Source organism: Asterias amurensis, chromosome 6, assembly GCF_032118995.1.
Source record: "Asterias amurensis chromosome 6, ASM3211899v1".
In the NCBI taxonomy this organism is placed as follows: Eukaryota; Metazoa; Echinodermata; class Asteroidea; order Forcipulatida; family Asteriidae; genus Asterias; species Asterias amurensis.
Window position 1 is genome coordinate 11,466,536 of NC_092653.1, and position 19,302 is coordinate 11,485,837.

General features: G+C 39.5%; 2 protein-coding genes across 25 annotated transcripts in view; both read right to left on the reverse strand.

The window, feature by feature from the left end:
• Window positions 1–815: 815 nt before the first annotated feature.
• Window positions 816–11,577, reverse strand: LOC139939036 (ribosomal RNA small subunit methyltransferase NEP1-like). Its single transcript, XM_071934750.1, has 5 exons — window positions 11,440–11,577; window positions 7,891–7,992; window positions 6,589–6,730; window positions 5,216–5,424; window positions 816–3,646 (listed from the first exon to the last, which is right to left on the reverse strand). Exons 1-5 carry the CDS (start codon window positions 11,575–11,577, stop codon window positions 3,533–3,535), a joined length of 705 nt encoding a protein of 234 aa, XP_071790851.1. The 3' UTR covers window positions 816–3,532.
• Window positions 11,578–12,451: 874 nt separating this feature from the next.
• The window catches only part of LOC139938390 (uncharacterized), a 205,872-nt gene continuing 199,021 nt past the window's right edge, over window positions 12,452–19,302 (reverse strand). For all 24 annotated transcript variants that reach the window (XM_071933885.1, XM_071933884.1, XM_071933880.1 and 21 more), the window contains one exon: window positions 12,452–16,177. In XM_071933885.1, coding sequence (XP_071789986.1) covers window positions 14,322–15,632 — 1,311 coding nt within the window. In that variant the 5' untranslated portion in view covers window positions 15,633–16,177 and the 3' untranslated portion in view covers window positions 12,452–14,321. The remainder of the gene's footprint in view (window positions 16,178–19,302) is intronic.

Below are 19,302 nucleotides of genomic sequence, written 5' to 3' on the forward strand. Positions count from 1 at the left end.
TTCCCCCTTTAAATTCTACACAGAATTCCTCCCACATAACTCAGGAGCGGGGAGTTCACAACATCTGAGCATTACTAGAAATAAACAAAACAACCCCACTTACATGTTTATACGCAATTGGAGTATTGTGTGTCCCCCCCCCTCCCCCTTGTGGTGACTGATTTACTTTTTACAAGAAATTGCTCAAGGAGACTTTGAGGAAATCCTGATAAATAACGCACGCCTGTGGAATTTATAAGAGCTCCAAAAACATGCATTGCAAACCATCGCTAGCACGTGCATAAACACCCGAAAACATAAGTACCGATCGTCATAAATATAAATTAATTTTATGAAATTTAAACAGTTGGGTTGGAACCATGGTTGTTGCTTATGGTTGTTGTAAACATACTTCACATCCAATAAGTCCTTTATCTCGTTGTACCTCTCTAGCTCTGGAAACATTACAGCCTGACACCAAACGATTTGATTATGTAATCTAAAACAAATAATGAGATTGTAAAACGATATGATCCGCGGCCATCACCTCCCCCTGTCCTTTTGGGCCCCGGAATATTACGTAACCATTTATCTACGATAGCCATTCGTAAAAAAGGGGGAATAACACGCAAAAAAGTTGTTTTTTGTTTGCACTGGGCTCAAAATAAAAGATCGCGTAAAAACTTGTTCGGTAATGAGCAATGGAGAGCTGATAGAATAAGACATTGTGAGAAAGAATGGCTACGAATCTTATTCAGTAATAAGAAAGAGGTAATTTCTCACTTAAAATAGTAAGAGACTTCAGGCCTGAAGCCTTTTATTAGGCATCTAAAAACACACAAAAATTGTGCAACAAGGGTATTTTTCTGTCATTAGTCTCTTGCAACTTCGATGGCAATTGAGCCAAAAATTTCACAGATTTGTTATTTAATGCATACGGAATACACCAAATGAGTACACTGGTCTTTTGCAATTAACAGACGTGTCAAGAGCCGAGGGCAGTCAGATGCTTCAATATACTGCTTAATCTATTCCCTAGACAAGAAATATCACATGGTATAGTTTTTTTTAACTTGACTGAAATTAAATGTTATGCTCAAGTATACAGTAAAATAGTTTTGCCAGGTTTTATTTCATTTTAAATATATGTATAACAAATGCAACTTTGTGCCATTTTAGAGTTTCAACAAGGTCTGCCCAGTAGCTTAAAGGCAGTGGACACTATTAGTAATAACTCAAAATAATTATTAGCATAAAATCTTTCTTGGTAACGAGTAATGGGGAGAGGTTGTATAAAATATTGTGAGAAACGGCTCCCTCTAAAGTAATGTAATTTTTTGAGAAAGAAGTAATTTTCTACGAATTTGATTTTGAGACCTCAGATTTAGAATTTGAGGTCTCGAAATCAATATCTAAAAGCACACAACTTCGTGTGACAAGGGTGATTTTTCTTTCATTATTAGCTCGCAACTTCGACGACTGATTGAGCTCAAGTTTTCACATGTTTGTTATTTTATGCATATGTTGAGATACACCAAGTGAGAAGACTGGTCTTTGACAATTACCAATAGTGTCCAGTGTCATGTTTGCTTTTATTTTTCTTTCAGTCACAGACGCAATGGAAAGCTGTTTTGGTAACAAATCCTACCCCAACATATCCACAACTTCTTGAAAAAAATACGACAATTACCAAAAAGCAAGATTTTACCTCGAAATACGTGGCTATAACAAAATTGGTCATTGTTGAGTGCATTCTATAGATACAAGAACAAATACAAACAGATTATGAATTGATCAAACAAACCATAAAATCTTTTGGGTATATCTATCAATGAATCACCTCAAATGTTAAATTCCTAGTTTTATTTACAAAATGGACTATGAACTACATAGTTTGATGTTCATTTTTGTCAATTATTTTAATTTGACAAAATGATTGCAAAATTGGTGAAAGGTTCAACATTTTTCTGTGTGAACAAAAAAGTGAAATATGATTATGAAATTGTTATCTTTGTGAAGGCAAATGTATCTTTATTTACAAACTGTGAAATGGAATCATTAAACCCCCTTTTCTAGCTCTGAATGAGTATTGTACCTGTTCTACTTATATAAAAAAAACCAATAATGTATACACACATTCACTTTAATACCTTGGAATAAAAATAAACAAAAACATATATAAGTTTTCATTTGACTTTTAATTTAATAATATAACAAATTATCAAGTATACAAATATTGTTCAATATCCCCTCCCCCATAGAATTAATTACATCAGTAAAATTGTTTGCAGCACCTGCTGCTAATATAGGGTCTGAATCGGCCTACTATCAAAAAGGGACAAGGCATGTTGTGCTTTGAACTATAGAGGGTCATGGGTTAGAATCCCTCCCAGGGTCCGTTACTTTCCCTGGAAAGCACTGGGTAAAAAAGCCTTGCTGAAACCGACCTGCGTTTTGCTTGCACTGCATCAGAACTTTCGGGATCAACCAGAAAATTATGCTCAGGGCCAAATTTCATAAAGCTGTTAAGCAGAAAAAAACTGCTCAGCAAAATTCTTTCCGAAGCAAAAAATGAGTTTCTGCTGTGCAAGATTTTTATGTGCTTAGTACATTCTCTTGCTTACAGGCTTATGAAATTGAGCCTAGGTCCAAAAACTGAACTGAGATATCATGGAACAGGCGTTACCCTGACAAAACCATGCTCATTTCACCCAAGACAGAAGACCGGTTGCTAAAGCGCAATCGGCATTGATATCCATAGGCATGTTGGTGCACAAGCTTACATGGGCGCTAATTTGTTCATAACACTCTCAATACATACGACACTCAATGTAAAAACTTTTAAACACACGTCTCTTTTGAAGACTGTTTTTTTTCTTCTGACGGTGACTGATGACTTTTCATCTTAACATGATCATATTTCGGGTTTTAGTTTAGGTGCAGCATTGTTTCTATGTCATAACATGGTCAACCTGAGGGCGGCTTCTACAGTTTTTTTTGGGTCAGGTTTAAGAGAAGTAAAAATACATAAATAACAGTTAATACCACAACCACGACAAATCCATCAAAATCCAACAGCTAGTTTTGTATGGTTCTGTTGGACTAAGGGCAGCATGGGAATCAGTCATACCACCATAATCAGAATACAATAGTTCCGAGTGTGGAGTTACCATTATGGTGTTGGATTTTGTTAGAGTGAGGAAGGATCCTAGTAAATCACTCATGGGATCAGGCATACAACCATAATCAGAATACAATAGTTTGGGCGTTGAGTTACTGTATGGTGTTGGATTTTGTTAGAGTGAGGATGATCCCAGTAAATCACTCACAGGATCAGGCATACAACCACATTTAGAGTCCAACAGTTTGGGCGTTGAGTTACTGTATGGTGTTGGGTTTTGTTAGAGTGAGGAAGGATCCTAGTAAATCACTCATGGGATCAGGCATACAACCATATTTAGAGTCCAACAGTTTGGGCGTTGAGTTACTGTATGGTGTTGGGTTTTGTCAAGAGTGACGAAGGATCCTAGGAAATCACTGAATGGAGGTTAGGTCATACGATTCCCCAAGCTTCTTCAAATCCCGAGCAGATCTTCGCACAGGTGAGGGCAGCAGACAGCGGGTACTTGCTGATGGCCACTTCTTCCTCAACGTAGTCTGTATCCACCTGAACGAATAAATCAAATGTTTGTCACATTTACCCAAGATCAATCAATTTTGTTAACAGTGTAAAAAGGTGAATTTATTTTTGGCTTGTCTGACCATGCAGGAAAAAGCCTTAGTTTTTTGTCGCGTGCGAAAAGACTGGATGATGTCTATCCGCAATTTGTTTTTGGACAGACTTACGGCCCAGAACAACTTATTTTTTCCCCTAAATTTTTCGCTGAAATCCAGACGGCCAACGTTTTAATCCATTCCCACTTTCCATATTGGGCAAGTTGAAGCGAGCACCTATCATATGACACGCTTCGTTTCAGCCATTCAAAGAGCAACAACAGGTACTGGAAAACATGGCCTGTAAAATCCCTTTCCAGGGGTAATTGAATACCCCAAATTCCAGCCCCTTCGTCCTGTTGTACAAACGGTGCATAAACAACTATAGACAGGTTGCCACTATTGTTTCTCATTGTATTCAGCTTACATGGGAAGCAAGCCTAAGCATTCTGAGACTCCAGCATACCATGGCAGATTTTGGGCCGAGGCTCACAGCCGAGGTTCTTCGAATCCAGTGAGTGCCTGCTCAGTTTTCTCACCTGACAAATCTCAACAAATCCTGGTAATAATTATGAGAACCTTTGGTGCCTTTACTTTGACCAATCAGGATTTAATTGATTAATTAAAAAGTTCAGAAAAATAAGTTAATGAGTGAACATGGAACTTTGTTCAAAATACCAATGTAAAGTGGTTAAAAATGTAACAAATAAATATCATAGCTTTTTAGAGTGTCGTTGCTGAGAGGTTAAGGGCACCGCCACCGAACTCAAGCTCTGGTGATTCTGTTCAGTGTGGGTTCGAGTCCTGGTCATGACACTTGTGTCCTGGAGCAAGACACTTAAAGGCAGTGGACACTATTGGCAATTACTCAAAATAATTATCAGCATAAAACCTTTCTTGGTAACGAGTAATGGGGAGAGGTTGATGGTGTAAAACAATGTGAGAAACGGCTCCCTCTGAAGTGCCATTGTTTTCAAGAAAGAAGTAATTTTCCATGAATTTGATTTCGAGACCTCGAGTTTAGAACTTGAGGTCTCGAAATCAACCATCTAAACGCACACAACTTCGTGTGACAATGGTGTTTTTTTCTTTCATTATTATCTCGCAACTTCAATGACCGATTGAGCTCAAATTTTCACAGGTTAGTTATTTTATGCATATGTTGAGATACACCAACTGTGAAGGCTACTCTTTGACAATTACCAATAGTGTCCACTGCCTTTAACTACATGATTCTCTCCACCCAGGGGTAAATGGGTACCTGTGAGGGCCGAGATGGATCTTGTGATTGATTTTGTAGAGTAGCGCATAAGTTGTACAAGGCTGTATACCCTCCAGGAAGCTGATATGGTTTAAGGAATGATTTAAGGCCCAGTGACCAGGGGCAGTATTGTGAACCGCTTTGGGACGCCCTTCGGGCGTGAAAAGCACTAAATAAAAACCAACTGTTATTATTATTATTATCATTATTATTATTATTATTATTATTACTATTATTGTTATTATTATTATTATTATTTACTTTGCCATGAGCCATTGCCCCGATGACCACAACAACTGGTTCTTCTGTATCTGCAAGCTCCCTTGGATTGATGCACTTTGTAGCACTGAAGGATGTTCCAATCTTCTTACAGCCAGCTGGAAGATGATCAGACACAGGGTTCTTGATCACCTTGAGAAGTTTCTGGGGACCATCCGATGCACTGATGCTCAGCTTGTGTAAGAGTTGCACTGTTGTAACCAAACATATGTAAAACATGTGTCAGGATTGATACCGGAATTGTCAGGGCTGAGCGGTTTAGAGCACCAAATTCAAACTCTGGTGTTTCTGATCAGCAGAGTGTGGGTTCGAATCCCAGACGTGACATTTGTGTCCTTAAGCAAGACACTTAACCATTGCTTCGTGCTTCGGGTGGGACGTAAAGCCGTTGGTCCAGTGTTATGTAGCGCATGTTAAAAGAACCCAGAGCACTTTTCGAAAAGAGAAAGGGTCCGCCCCGGTGTTCCTGGCTATGGCTGCTTTATAATGCGCCGTAGCACTTTGTAAACCCTTATAAGGTGCTAAATAATTGGGTCTCAGAATTCATCACTGCAATAACCTATCATTCTGAAAGTTTGTATATACTCAGCGCCTTGAGTACCTTGTTTGGTAGATACGTGCACTTTATAAGACTTCAATATTATTATTATTACTTCACACAGGCAGCGAAGGCGATTGCCTCCATACCCCCTGGTCAATGCCTTGGTGCCCTTGAAATGCTCCAATAGAAATGTATAATATACTCACAGGGTGCCCTTCACCAACGAGAAAGTGTCTTGGTACCCTTGCTATTTAAAAAAAAAAAAAAGCATATAGGCCTGATGTATGATATTTTGCCCTTAGAAAAAGGGCACCCTGGAGCGTGACTCTAGAATGAACCAGAATGGCTAATAAGTCAAAAAGACAGGTGGAAACAAAGCCATTGCCATTAATTAAAAAAGAAAATGTTGTTGATACGTACAAATTTATAATCATAGATGTTAAATTCATTTTGGTTTTACCCATAATCAACGATGTGTGTAGGCACTGTATACTCTGTACTTTCCCCGAGTTTTGTGAAAAAAAATCACAGGCAATTCAAGAGCAGTGCAGTGTCATGCAAACTGGACACCAATGTTAGTATGAAAGAGATCAGCTGTTGCCAGCTTGGTTCTTCTATCCCCCTTCTGGAAGCATAGCTAAGTTCTCAAGTTATGATCTTGATCTTGACATTTTACTGCACAAATCGCCTCACATGTGGCTGTTGACGTGCAGTCCCCATGCATCGCTAAATTTTGAACTTTTCGAGCACAATCTTAAACGCTGGGACGAGATCGTCTCAACCACTCATTCCCTTTTCCCTTTTGTTATCTTACCCATCAGGCCACAGAACCGGTCAAAGGTCCTGGGTACTCTAGTCTGTGGGTTGATCTGAATCAGAACGTTCTTCTCTGTGTGGACAAAGACCTGAAGTAGACCAGCTCTGTTAAGGGGACTGTCAAACAACATCAGCAGGCACTGGAAGACAAACAAAATTTAACATAAAAACAGTATTAAAAAAATAATAATAACCAGTTTTTATATAGCGCTTTTCACACCGGAAGGGCATCTCAAAGCGCTTCCAACATTATTACCCCTGCAGCCGATTTCATGAAACTTTACGCAACTGCGTGAGTCCACTTGCGCAACGTTTATGGCACAAGTTGCTCCAGTTGCACAAGTGGACTAGCGCAGTTGCACAAAGTTTTCCTGAAATCGGCTGCTGGTCACTGAGTCATTTAATTCATTCTTTAAACCATCTCAGCTCCCTGGGGAGTATACAGTCTGTGCAAAAAATATGGGCTACTCGGCTAAATCAATCACAAGAACCATCTCTGGCCTCACAGGGACCCATTTACCCCTGGGTGGAGATAAGTATGTAGTTCAGTGTCTTGCTCACAGGCACAAGTGTTACGACTCCCGAACCCACACTATGCTGAACAGAATCACAAGAGCTTGAGTTCAGTGCTCTCATCTGCTCAGCCAAGACCCCCCACTTGACAGACAACCATCAAATACATTTGAGAAAAAAGGTCGGCCATTTATGGGGAGTCAAACTTTTGACTCCCATAAATGGCCGACCGTGTTAGTGCGCGACGTAAAAGGAAAACCGTGCAATTTCGAGTGATACTTGTGTGGATTATTATATTCTACTTTTAAAATATCTTTCTAACCATATGTATTTCATAACAAACTGCTTTTAAAAGACCAACTCGTCCAATCCAAGGCAACGTGTTCCTTTAATTCTATTCTGTGTAGGAGTATACTTTCCAATAAGAGAAATTAGGTAATGCTCTCTTTGGTACTAGATTGTTCAAAATAAAAACAGTTTATATCAGACCTGTAATTGCACATACAGAGCATACAGAAGCTTTGAGCTTTGATGCCCATGGTCCTTGGCCTTGGTGCCCTATAAGGTGGTGCCCTAATAGTCGCTGAAAAAGTGAAATTGCCTTGCCCTCTCAAAGATGAAATACCCGACCTGTCATGTTGAACTGTGCAGACAGTTTATCTCATTTTGATTTCGGTCTTATACAAATATTTTCTGGTCCACTAAAAAATTCTCTTGTTGATTTGGCCCAAAATTTTGAGCCCTGATGGGGGTTGGGAAGTTACTTCTTGACTGTTTGATCTCTTACCTGATGTGTTATATCTGGACGACACTGTGAGGGATCTTTGTTGAACTTCTTCATCAGGTGCTTATGTCGATCGCAGTTCAGCAGCTCGTAACTTTTCCCGGCCTTAGATGAGAAAAAACAAAAACAGCGGAAGTGAAAACGAATGTCCTGGTTATTGATACTACTAGGGTAGTGGAGAATACTGGCAAAAAAACACAGAATCAACTGCCACTATTTATCACTCCATATATTAGTACTCATGTTTCTTCTTCTCATCGTCGTCATCCTATGAGTCATGGCTGACCCTTTGTGACCCTGTTTATGATGTAGTTCCACTTCTGTCTGTTCAGTGCAGATCGATAAGCAACGTTTATTGATAAGCCCGTGAGTTCTTTGATTCCGTCTGTCCAACGAAGTTTTTGACGGCCAAGTTCGGCGACTACCTGCAACACATCCTTGCATAAAGATCTTCTTCTTCTACTGTACTGTAAATAAAGTACAGTCCACCACCTGCTGGTGTTTTACGAACTGTTTAATCCCTTTTTAAATGTGTTACTTAATATTTTGCTTCTTCTCACAAAATCCTTCTGCTCACTTCTTGTTGGATATTTCTCCCCATTTTTAAAATTTTTTCAATTCTTTTTTTTACAGACCCTGTTAACATGCCCCGAACGGTATCAGATTTTCCTAAAATTGCTGACAGCCGGACAGCTGACTTTTTCATTGACCCACCTCCATGATTGACCAAAACCAAAGATTTTGTTCTGTATAAAACTATAATATAATTAAATTATTTAATTTATTCACTATTCGTTTTAATAATTTAACTATGGCACAACTATAGAATGCAGGTACACTTCGAAGCTTCCACTGCGCCTCCGCGGAGACGGAGTCGCGGTGACGTTCATACGTACACAGTACACTGGAGTTGAGGTCGCGCTCTGTTGCTTAACTATAAATATTTGGCAACCTAGGGGGCACTCTGAAAGATGCACAACAGCGCCCTCATTAGGCTCCAAAATACACAACTGCGCTCAGCTAATGCGCAGCTGTGTTGTCAATTTATTTTATACGATAACTCACAAGACCATTAGATGATTATTTCAATAATTATGGGAACTCCGTACAAATAATTAATAACTATTCATATTGCCGTACTATTAATATTGCCGTACTACATATTACCCCAAAAGAGGATTATTTCCAAAAGGGAAATAATTAAAGGCCGAATCCTAATACATTAGAGGATTATTTAAAAAAGGGAAAGAAAGCCCGAATTCCGCACAATTATTAATATTGCCCTCATACACCCCAATAGAGGATTATTTAAAAAAGGGAAAGAAAGCCTGAATTCCGTACAATAATTAATAATGCCCTAATACACTTGACCCCATTAGAGGATTATTTAAAAAAGGGAAAGCCCGAATTCCGTACAATAATTAATATTGCCCTAATACTCTTGACACCAATAGAGGATTATTTAAAAAAGGGAAAGAAAGCCCGAATTCCGTACAATAATTAATATTGCCCTCATACATTTGACCTTATTAGAGGATTTAAACAAAAGGGAAAGGGAAAGCCCGGGCACAACTATAGAATGCAGGTACACTTCGAAGCTTCCACTGCGCCTCCGCGGAGACGGAGTCGCGGTGACGTTCATACGTACACAGTACACTGGAGTTGAGGTCGCGCTCTGTTGCTTAACTATAAATATTTGGCAACCTAGGGGGCACTCTGAAAGATGCACAACAGCGCCCTCATTAGGCTCGAAAATACACAACTGCGCTGTGATGTCAATTTATTTTATACGATAACTCACAAGACCATTAGATGATTATTTAAATAATTATGGGAACTCCGTACAAATAATTAATAACTATTAATATTGCCGTACTACATATTACCCCAAAAGAGGATTATTTCCAAAAGGGAAAAAATTAAAGGCCGAATCCTAATACATTAGAGGATTATTTAAAAAAGGGAAAGAAAGCCCGAATTCCGTACAATAATTAATATTGCCCTAATACACTTGACCCCAATAGAGGATTATTTAAGAAAAGGGAAAGAAAGCCCGAATTCCGTACAATAATTAATATTGCCCTAAAACACTTGACCCCAATAGAGGATTATTTAAGAAAAGGGAAAGAAAGCCCGAATTCCGTACCATAATTAATATTGCCCTAATACACTTGACCCCAATAGAGGATTATTTAAAAAAGGGAAAGAAAGCCCGAATTCCGTACAATAATTAATATTGCCCTCATACATTTGACCTTATTAGAGGATTTAAACAAAAGGGAAATGGAAAGCCCGAATTACGTACAATTATTATTGCCCCAATACACTTGACCCCATTAGAGGATTATTTAAAAAAAAGGGAAAGAAAGCCCGAATTCCGTACAATTATTAACATTGCCCTAATACACTTGACCCCATTAGAGGATTATTTAAAAAAGGGAAAGAAAGCCCGAATTCCGTACAATTATTAATATTGCCCTCATACACTTGACCCCATTAGAGGATTGTTTAAAAAAGGGAAAGAAAGCCCGAGCCTGTCCACACCGCGTCTCCGCGCCTCCGCGCCTCCACCTTCCCCGTCTTCACGATTGCATCAAATGCCCGTCTTCCTAAAAACGCCCTCTATCGGCCATTGCCAACACCGCGACTCCGCGCCTCCACCTTCCCCGTCTTCACGATTGCATCATATAGACCTTTTCGCAAATACTGCATCATATAGACCTTTTCGCAAATACTGGGGCGCGCGCGTAAAGCTTGGAATTAGGTGCATTGTGGTCTAGCTGATTACAAATTTGATTCATATATATCCCACAATGCACCTCCTTCAACAGTCTGCGCTTGCGCATTGGTATTTGCGATAAGGTCTATGCTCGTCTTCCTAAAGACGCCCTCTATCGGCCATTGTCAACACCGCGACTCCGCACCTCCAGCTTCCCCGTCTTCACGATTGCATCAAATGCACGTCTTCCTAAAACGCCCTCTATCGGCTGCTTCACCTACCTCACCACTCACGTCACACTTTGACTCCCTACGACCCTAACATTTTATCTGCTGTATTCATCAATCGCACTCAATACAATCAAGTAGTAAAGAGCTATTTTCTTCCTCCATGCTACGACCAAGTTACTTAAAACGTACGTGACCGCGACTCCGCCTCCGCGGAGGCGCAGATAGAGCTCCTAGTGTACCTGTATTCTATAGTTACTCCAAAGCCCGAATTCCGTACAATTATTTTTATTGCCCCAATACACTTGACCCCATTAGAGGATTATTTAAAAAAGGGAAAGAAAGCCCGAATTCCGTACAATTATCAACTTGCCCTTATACACTTGACCCCATTAGAGGATTATTTAAAAAAGGGAAAGAAAGCCCGAATTCCGTACAATTATTAACTTGCCCAGTGGTGCTATAGTGCACCGAGTGGTGGTGTGACTGTGAACGTGGAAACTTTAAATTTAATTTAAAATTAAAAAGAGAGACACACACACTACCGTACACGGCATCAGACAATCAACAGCAAAAACTACTTTGAAACTGACATAACAACATTACCTTCACCGCCTCCAGTGAGGAACGTTCCAAGACCACAATTAATCTCTTCTTTATATGTTTGTCATGTAACGTTTTAATAATTTTAGGCTTCTTTTTGGCTGGTCCATCGTCGTCCTCGTGTGCCCTGCGCGCTGCCATTTTGGAATGATTTTATGCACATGTTTGTATAGCGCCACCATGTGTTGGATTTCACAAAGAATCAAGACTAGTCTTATCTCAAGTTAGGTGTGCGAATTGTCGGCTACGGCTACGGCTAGACGCGGAGGTATAGACGTCCTTGGCCATACCCTTGACAACAGTCGTAGCCGTAGCTGTAGCCGCCATGTCAGACTCTCCCAGCATTTAATATCACATAACAGAACTAATCCTAACTCTTTGTGAAATAGATCCCAGATGCAGCTAGGGAGTGCATTTCGCCAATTTTTACAAAATGATATGGGAGTCAAACCCCTTTTTTTATAGCACGAGTGAAGAAAATTATGTTATTAGGGAAAACCCACACAGACCGGTTTTGTAGAAAACAACCGGAACTTGCTGAATACATGTAGCTGGTCACTTTGCGCACTACGTACCTTTTCATAATTGCTCCATGTTTCTTATAGGAATACGAAGTGTACATTTGGTACCTTTCTTCATCAAGACACTTTTCAGCTAGACCTTTCCACAATAATTGTGCAAGGGCTATTAGTGTTGCATGAGGTGCATGCTGGTCTGGCTAACGATCAAACTTGATTGCCACCTAGACCAGCATGCACCTCATTCCACACCTAATGCTCACATATAGTATTTGCGATGCGATATGAGAACTCTACGAAGTCTGACTTGAGTCAAGTCTAAGTGAAGACCAGCTCCTCACTCTGTTTATTGCCTAGTGCTTATGAAATCAACTTAATTCACACTAAATCAATCCAATGCTGGGTCAATGCAAGGTCAATGACTCATTGTTTTTGTATTAATAAACGGACAAGAACATGAATAAACGAAACAAGGAAAACAAGCATAGTGTGAATGAGGAAACATTTTACTCTTTATAACCCTTTTCTGATTCCTTATACACAACCAACAAACACATCTTATTAAATGCACATTATAAATGTATTATTTTGCATAGGTTATAACGAAAAATTTGTTTTAACCAAAAACAGTTGTGTGAATAGGTCTATTAACTAAGTACATTGTACATTTAATTTTAGTGAACGCAGTCACATAAGGGTACGCAAGCACAAGCGAAAATTCCCTGCTTTCGCAAGAACATGCTTAAAAGTAAAGCGCTGATTCTTTGCTTATCTGGTAATACAGGGGTCGATTTCACAAAAAGTTAGGATTGAACCTAACTTAGGACTAGTCCTAGGAGATATAAAAAACTTCTAGCTAGTCCTAAATTAGGACGAGTAACTCGTCTTAACTCGAGATAAGTCTAGTCTTTGTGAAATCCTCACCAGAGCCATGAAATTGGGCCCATATCAAATGAGCTCCAGACTCCAAATTCCATGACTGAATAGTACACAGTGAAGTGCCTTGTTTCCAGGTAGGTGCACTGCGGTTTACACTGTTTTGTGTCAGGAGTGGGATATCTAAAGGCAGATGGAACTCCAAGCTCACAATTCCATATATTGGGGCATAGAACATGCGGTACCTAGATTCTTGCTGCACTGCACTGGTCAGTACCGTTTTAGAGTTCAAAGCGTGTACTTTCATGTAATTGAAGCATGGTAGTGCCTAAATTCTCAGGAACACTGTCAGTGTTGTTTGGCATGGTGTCACAAGTGGGAAGATACTTGTACATGAGAATCAAAGCTTGCAATTCCATGGAATTGGGACATTGTACTGCCTGGGTTTCCAGGTGCTCTAGTCAGCGCTGTTTGGCTTGCAACACAACACTACAAAAGGTTGTGTCTTCAAATACTCACTTGTTACTGGAGAAAAACCTCTTCGCAACATTCAAGTAAAACAGATCTACAACAGTAGTCCCCAAGTCTTTTACAATAACAACATAACAACTTAAATATAGATTCATGTCACCAACAAACAGAACAGCAAAGCTGCTACTGTGAGCAGTCGACCTCGTATAGGAAAACAGTAACTTAACAAAAAACAATCAATAATTGATTAACTGTTGCTAGGGGACAATAACAAACTTGTATGCACTTGACCATCTACTTGCCTCAGATTAGATCTTCGCAATCTTCGCAAAAAGGCTTTTCAACCAAAATGTCACAAATGGTTTATCTCCAGAACACAGACCCTGATGTAAGTTTCAGTGAATAATATGCTTTTCCACAAAAGCCACAAATTCTGCAGCATTGAATCTCTCATGAGAGAATAGTGTGGGTGCGCACGTGCTTTTTAAAAGCACACTTCACACTGAAGCGTACCCCACAATTAATGTTACTAAAATGTTTTTTATTTTATCCGGTGTGGACTCTCTTGACACTGGACACTATTGGTAATTGTCAAAGACAAGTCTTCTCACTTGGTGTATCTCAACATATGCATTAAATAACAAACCTGTCAAAGTTCGAGCTCAATTGGTCATCGAAGTTGCGAGATAATAATGAAAGAAAAAACACCCTTATCACAGAAAGAATTGTGTGCTTTCAGATGCTTGATTTCGAGACGTCAAATTCTAAACTTGAGGTCTCTAAATCAAATTCGTGGAAAGTTACTTCTTTCTTGAAAACTACGTCACTTCAGAGGGAGCCGTTTCTCACAATGTTTTATACCATCAACCTCTCCCCATTACTAATTACCATGTAAGATTTTATGCTAATAATTATTTTGAGTAATTACCAATAGTGTCCACTGCCTTTCAGACTGACTTTTTGAAGAAATGACTTTCCACGAATATCACAAACTGAGTGGCAGACTGATGGCTCATCAGACTAGGTCTTCGCAAAAACCTTTTCCACAAATGGTTCGACTCCTGAGTGGACGGACTGATGCCTGGTCAGCTTCGATTTCCACGGAAAGGCTTTTCCACAAATGTCACAAACAAATGTTTTCTCTGTAATGTGGAGTCTCTTGTGAGTACTTAGACTGCCCTTTTGATTAAATGCCTTTCCACAAATGTCACAAACAAATGGTTTATCATCTGTGTGGATATTATGATGTTTAGTCAGATGTTTCTTTTGTATAAATGCTTTTCCACAAATGTCACAACCAAATGGTTTCTCTCCTGTGTGGACATTCTGATGTTTGGTCAGGTGTTTCTGTTGTATAAACGCCTTTCCACAAATGTCACAACTAAATGGTCTATCATCTGTGTGGAGATAATGATGTCTAGTCAGATGTTTCTTTTGTATAAATGCTTTTCCACAGATGTCACAAACAAATGGTCTCTCATTAGTGTGGATACGCAGATGATCTCTTAAAGAACCCTGTCGACTGAAACCAGCTCCACAAACGTCACAAACAAATGGTTTGTCTACTGAGTGGATGAACTGATGCCTGGTCAGCCCCGATTTGCAATTAAAGAATTTTCCACAAATGTCACAAACAAATGGCCTCTCATTAGTGTGGATACGCAGATGATCTCTAAAAGTCCCCGGTTGACTGAAACCAGCTCCACAAACGTCACAAACAAACGGTTTGTCTACTGAGTGGATGAACTGATGACTGGTCAGCCCCGATTTCCAATAAAAGAATTTTCCACAAATGTCACAAACAAATTTTTTCTGTCCAGTATGGAGTCTATAATGAGTATTTAGACTGCTTTTTCGATTAAATGCCTTTCCGCAAATGTCACAAACAAATGGTTTATCATTAGTGTGGATACGCAGATGAGCTCTTAAAGAACTCTTTTGTCTGAAACTAGCTTTACAGATGTCACAAACGAAGGGTTTCTCTCCAGTGTGGATATGCTGATGGCTGCTCAGGCTAGATTTTAACGAAAAGGCTTTTCCACAAATTTCACAAGAGAATGGTTTCTTTCCAGTGTGGACATCCTGATGGCTGATCAGATTACATCTTTGCAAAAAGGCTTTTCCACAATTGTCACAAACAAATGGTTTCTCTCCAGTATGGACATCCTGATGCCTGACCAGACTAGATCTTCTCGGAAAGTCTTTTCCACAAATGTCACAAACAAATGGTCTCTCTGTAGTGTGGACTCTCGCATGAGATTTAAGATTGTATTTTCGTTTAAATGTTTTTTCACAAATGTTACAAACAAATGGCTTAACTGTAGCAGGCATTCTCTCGTGAGATTTTAGACTTCCTTTGGACTAAATGCTTTTCCACAAATGTTACAAACAAAATAATTGCCTCTCATAAGTGTGGATACGAAGATATTTTTTAACGTCACAGGCTTTTCCACATGTCAAAGACACCGGGGTTTCTCACGTGTGAACACAGTGAAAGTCCGTTAGGTTGTGCTGAGTTTCTCTCGCAGACCTCCAGTGAAGAATCTCTTGCGTGTTTTAGGAACAATATCCAGAAAATATTCTCCAACAGGCGTCATACACAATGGTTTTGTCTCCAGTGTGGACACATTGATGGTCCAAGGCACTTGTCCTGCAGAAGAACTGTCCACAAAAGTTATCAGTTGTCTTCAGTGTGGACAGTGGACACCCATTGGTGCTCCCTCAGTCTTTGTCCATGAGGTTGATACAAAAATGTCACAAATTCACCCGGAAAATCCTGAATCTGGAAATTGTTGATGATTTTCAAGTTCACCTTTTCTCTTAGTAGGTTGCTCCACAAGGGTCACAGATTAGTGTTTTCTCTTGAGAATTCCTACCTGTAATTATCAAAATAACATTGTATTGTTATTATGTAATTTTAGAATCGGATTAAAATATGTACACGGCTACTGACATGAGCGCGCTGTTTAACTCAGCACAGCTTGCTGCTAATTCAGGTTTCACAGTAGTGGCGCTGTGTTTGATCATTAGGCCTCGGTGACTAGTGAAATTTACCCACTAGATTAGTCGCACCTCAAATAGTCGTGAATTCAACATAAGTTACGACAAATTTTTAAATCCCAAGATGCTTTGCGGCATTATGTTTGCCACAGGCGCAATGGTAAAATTCACGCTGAAAAGATTGACGGATTGTGTCACTGATGTCTGATTGTGTTTTGTAAGTAAATAATGTTGTCGTGAGTACTAATGAACGACAGAATTGGTTCAACAGGTAGTTGTGGCTGAGCGGATAAGAGCACCGAACTCAAGCTCTGGTGTTTCTGTTCAGTAGAGTGTGGGTTCAAATCTCGGTTGTGACACTTGTGTCCTGAGTGTAATTGCTTCTCTCCACCCAGGGGTGAAATGGGTACCCGTGAGGGAAGAGATGGTTCTTGTGGTGGGTAACCGTTAAGCTTAGTGCGCTACATATTTTGCGGCAGAGACTGTACATACTCCCCAGGAAGCTGAGATGGTTTAAGAAATGAAATGGCCCAGTGATCAGGGTAATAATGTTGGAAGAGCTTTGAGACATTGTGTATAAAGCGCTATATAAAATCCGAATACTATTATTATTTTGCATATTTTAGTCGTGACCACTGACTATAATCATCAAGTAGTCACCACAAAGACAATACCATATTCTTGTCATCACATATGAATCACACGCATGCCACCAGTGCCTGCATACGTACAACCCATATTGAGGAGAAGAATGCAGTAAATGCCCCTCAACATAAAAAGCTTGGCGCCAACAATATACTTAATTATCGAGTGCTTGCAAGCTTGGAGAGTTTCATATTAAAAGTACACAAAAACAAACTTGCATATTTTGTTTTAATGTGCTCTGCATAATTGATTGAGCAATGGTAAAGTAACCACTGGGGGAAATCTCAGCAAAAAAATAAAAAAACAGTCTTAAAAATCGCCGGTGTCGGATGGGAGTAATAGTGAATGTCATCTGAAGTAAGTTCCACCAATCAAATGACAAGGAGCTGTAGGTCAGTTATATAATAAGTTATAATCATACTCAATTCACATCATAGTGCTCATGGTAATCACAACACCATGTACTGGCCATGGCACTGACCTGTCTAGCCCTGGTAAGACGTCAGGGAGTCCAACCTGGGCTATGACCTGTCATACACTACTGTACTAATATTACTAACTAGGGCTAGTAGTAGTAGGTATACAAATATTGACTGGTTCGCGTGCTATGGTTAAAACTACGACTCCCAAGGTGATCCCGGAGTGTTATATTTTCCCCAGGCGCAGGGATCACCGAGGGAGTCGTAGTTTTAACCATAGCACGAGTTAAAGCAGTCAATACTTGTTTTATAACACCCCAAAAGACTATTTATCATCTTCGTGCACGTAACGTTCGTACGCGCGTTTCAGATACACAGAGATGCACAACTGATTGGGTTAGAGGTGGGTAAAAAGATGTCTGGGTATTGCACGCCGTGTGATAGTCGTGGGACTATCACACGGCAAACGGTGCACTATCACACCGCAACCGATGCACTATCACACGGCCGCCGTCTAGTAAAACTAAGACATATCATGTGACGCGCTTTAAAGACACTACATTAGCACTGGACACTATTGGTAAGTGTCAAAGACCAGGATTCTCACTTGGTGTATCTCAACAAATGCATAAAATAACAAACCTGTGAAAATTTGAGCTCGATTGGTCGTCCGAGTTGCGAGATAACTATGGGGAAAAAAACACCCTTGTCACACGAAGTTGTGTGGTTTCAGATGCCTGATTTCGAGACCTCAAGTTCTAAATCTGAGGTCTCGAAATCAAGTTCGTGGAAAATTATTTCTTTCTCGAAAACTAAATCACTTCAGAGGGAGCCGTTTCTCACAATGTTTTATATTTTTTTATCAACCTCCCCCCATTACTCGTATAAATCAAGAACGGTCGCACTAAATACCGATAACTCACGATCTCTCACGACAACTCACGACAACAATTTTTTAATTTTAACAGAACATTTGGAAAAGTTTCCGTATGGCGCCACCACTTTTTCATTTGAAATAAAATAATATAGTATCTAATTTACCTGATTGATATATCCATTTTTGTAAAAATTAGTGAAAAAGTGGTAGCGCCATGCGGAAAGTTATCCGAACATTTGAACATAAGTCAACCGTTACATGTGTGCACAAGAATCATTTGCATCTAAATCATCTTGTATTTTTAACTGTAAAAAATGTGTTTTTTACCCTGAATTTAGTAATGAACGGAAATATTCGCCATGTTGTCGTTTGACGTAATTGGACGATTCTATTACACTGGAGGGGGCAGGGGAAATTTCTGAGGGCTGAGTTGTATTTTTTTGCTTTTTGGTTTTAGCTGGTGTTTTTTTTCCTTCTTGTTAGTAACTAAGCCGCCACTCTGGAATTCAAAGTTAAAAGGGGAGGTTTAAATATATTATTTTTAAAACTCCATGAGAAGCACATAAAATGGTAAATAATCATCTTGCATATTGCATCACCCCTGCGGTGTAATGGAATCGTCCAAGTACGTCGAAAGACAACATGGCGGATATTTCTGTTCGTTACTAAATTCGGGGTAAAAAAACACTTTTTTTTATAGTTAAAAATACAATTTTTTCAACAGTTTAAAGGTGATTTGGGTGCATATGACTCTTGTGCATATATTTAATAAAAAGAGAGACACGGCAGACAATCAACAGCAAAAAACTATTTTGAAATTGACATAACAGCATTACCTTCACCGCCTCCAACGAGGAACGTTCCAATTCTACAATTAATCTCTTTTTTATATGTTTGTCATGTAATGTTTTAATAATTTTAGGCTTCTTTTTGGCTGGCCCATCGTCGTCCTCGTGTGCCCTGCGCGCTGCCATTTTGGAATGATTTTATGCATATGTTTGTTTAGCGTCACCATGTGTTGGATTTCACAAATAATCAAGACTAGTCTTATCTCAAGTTA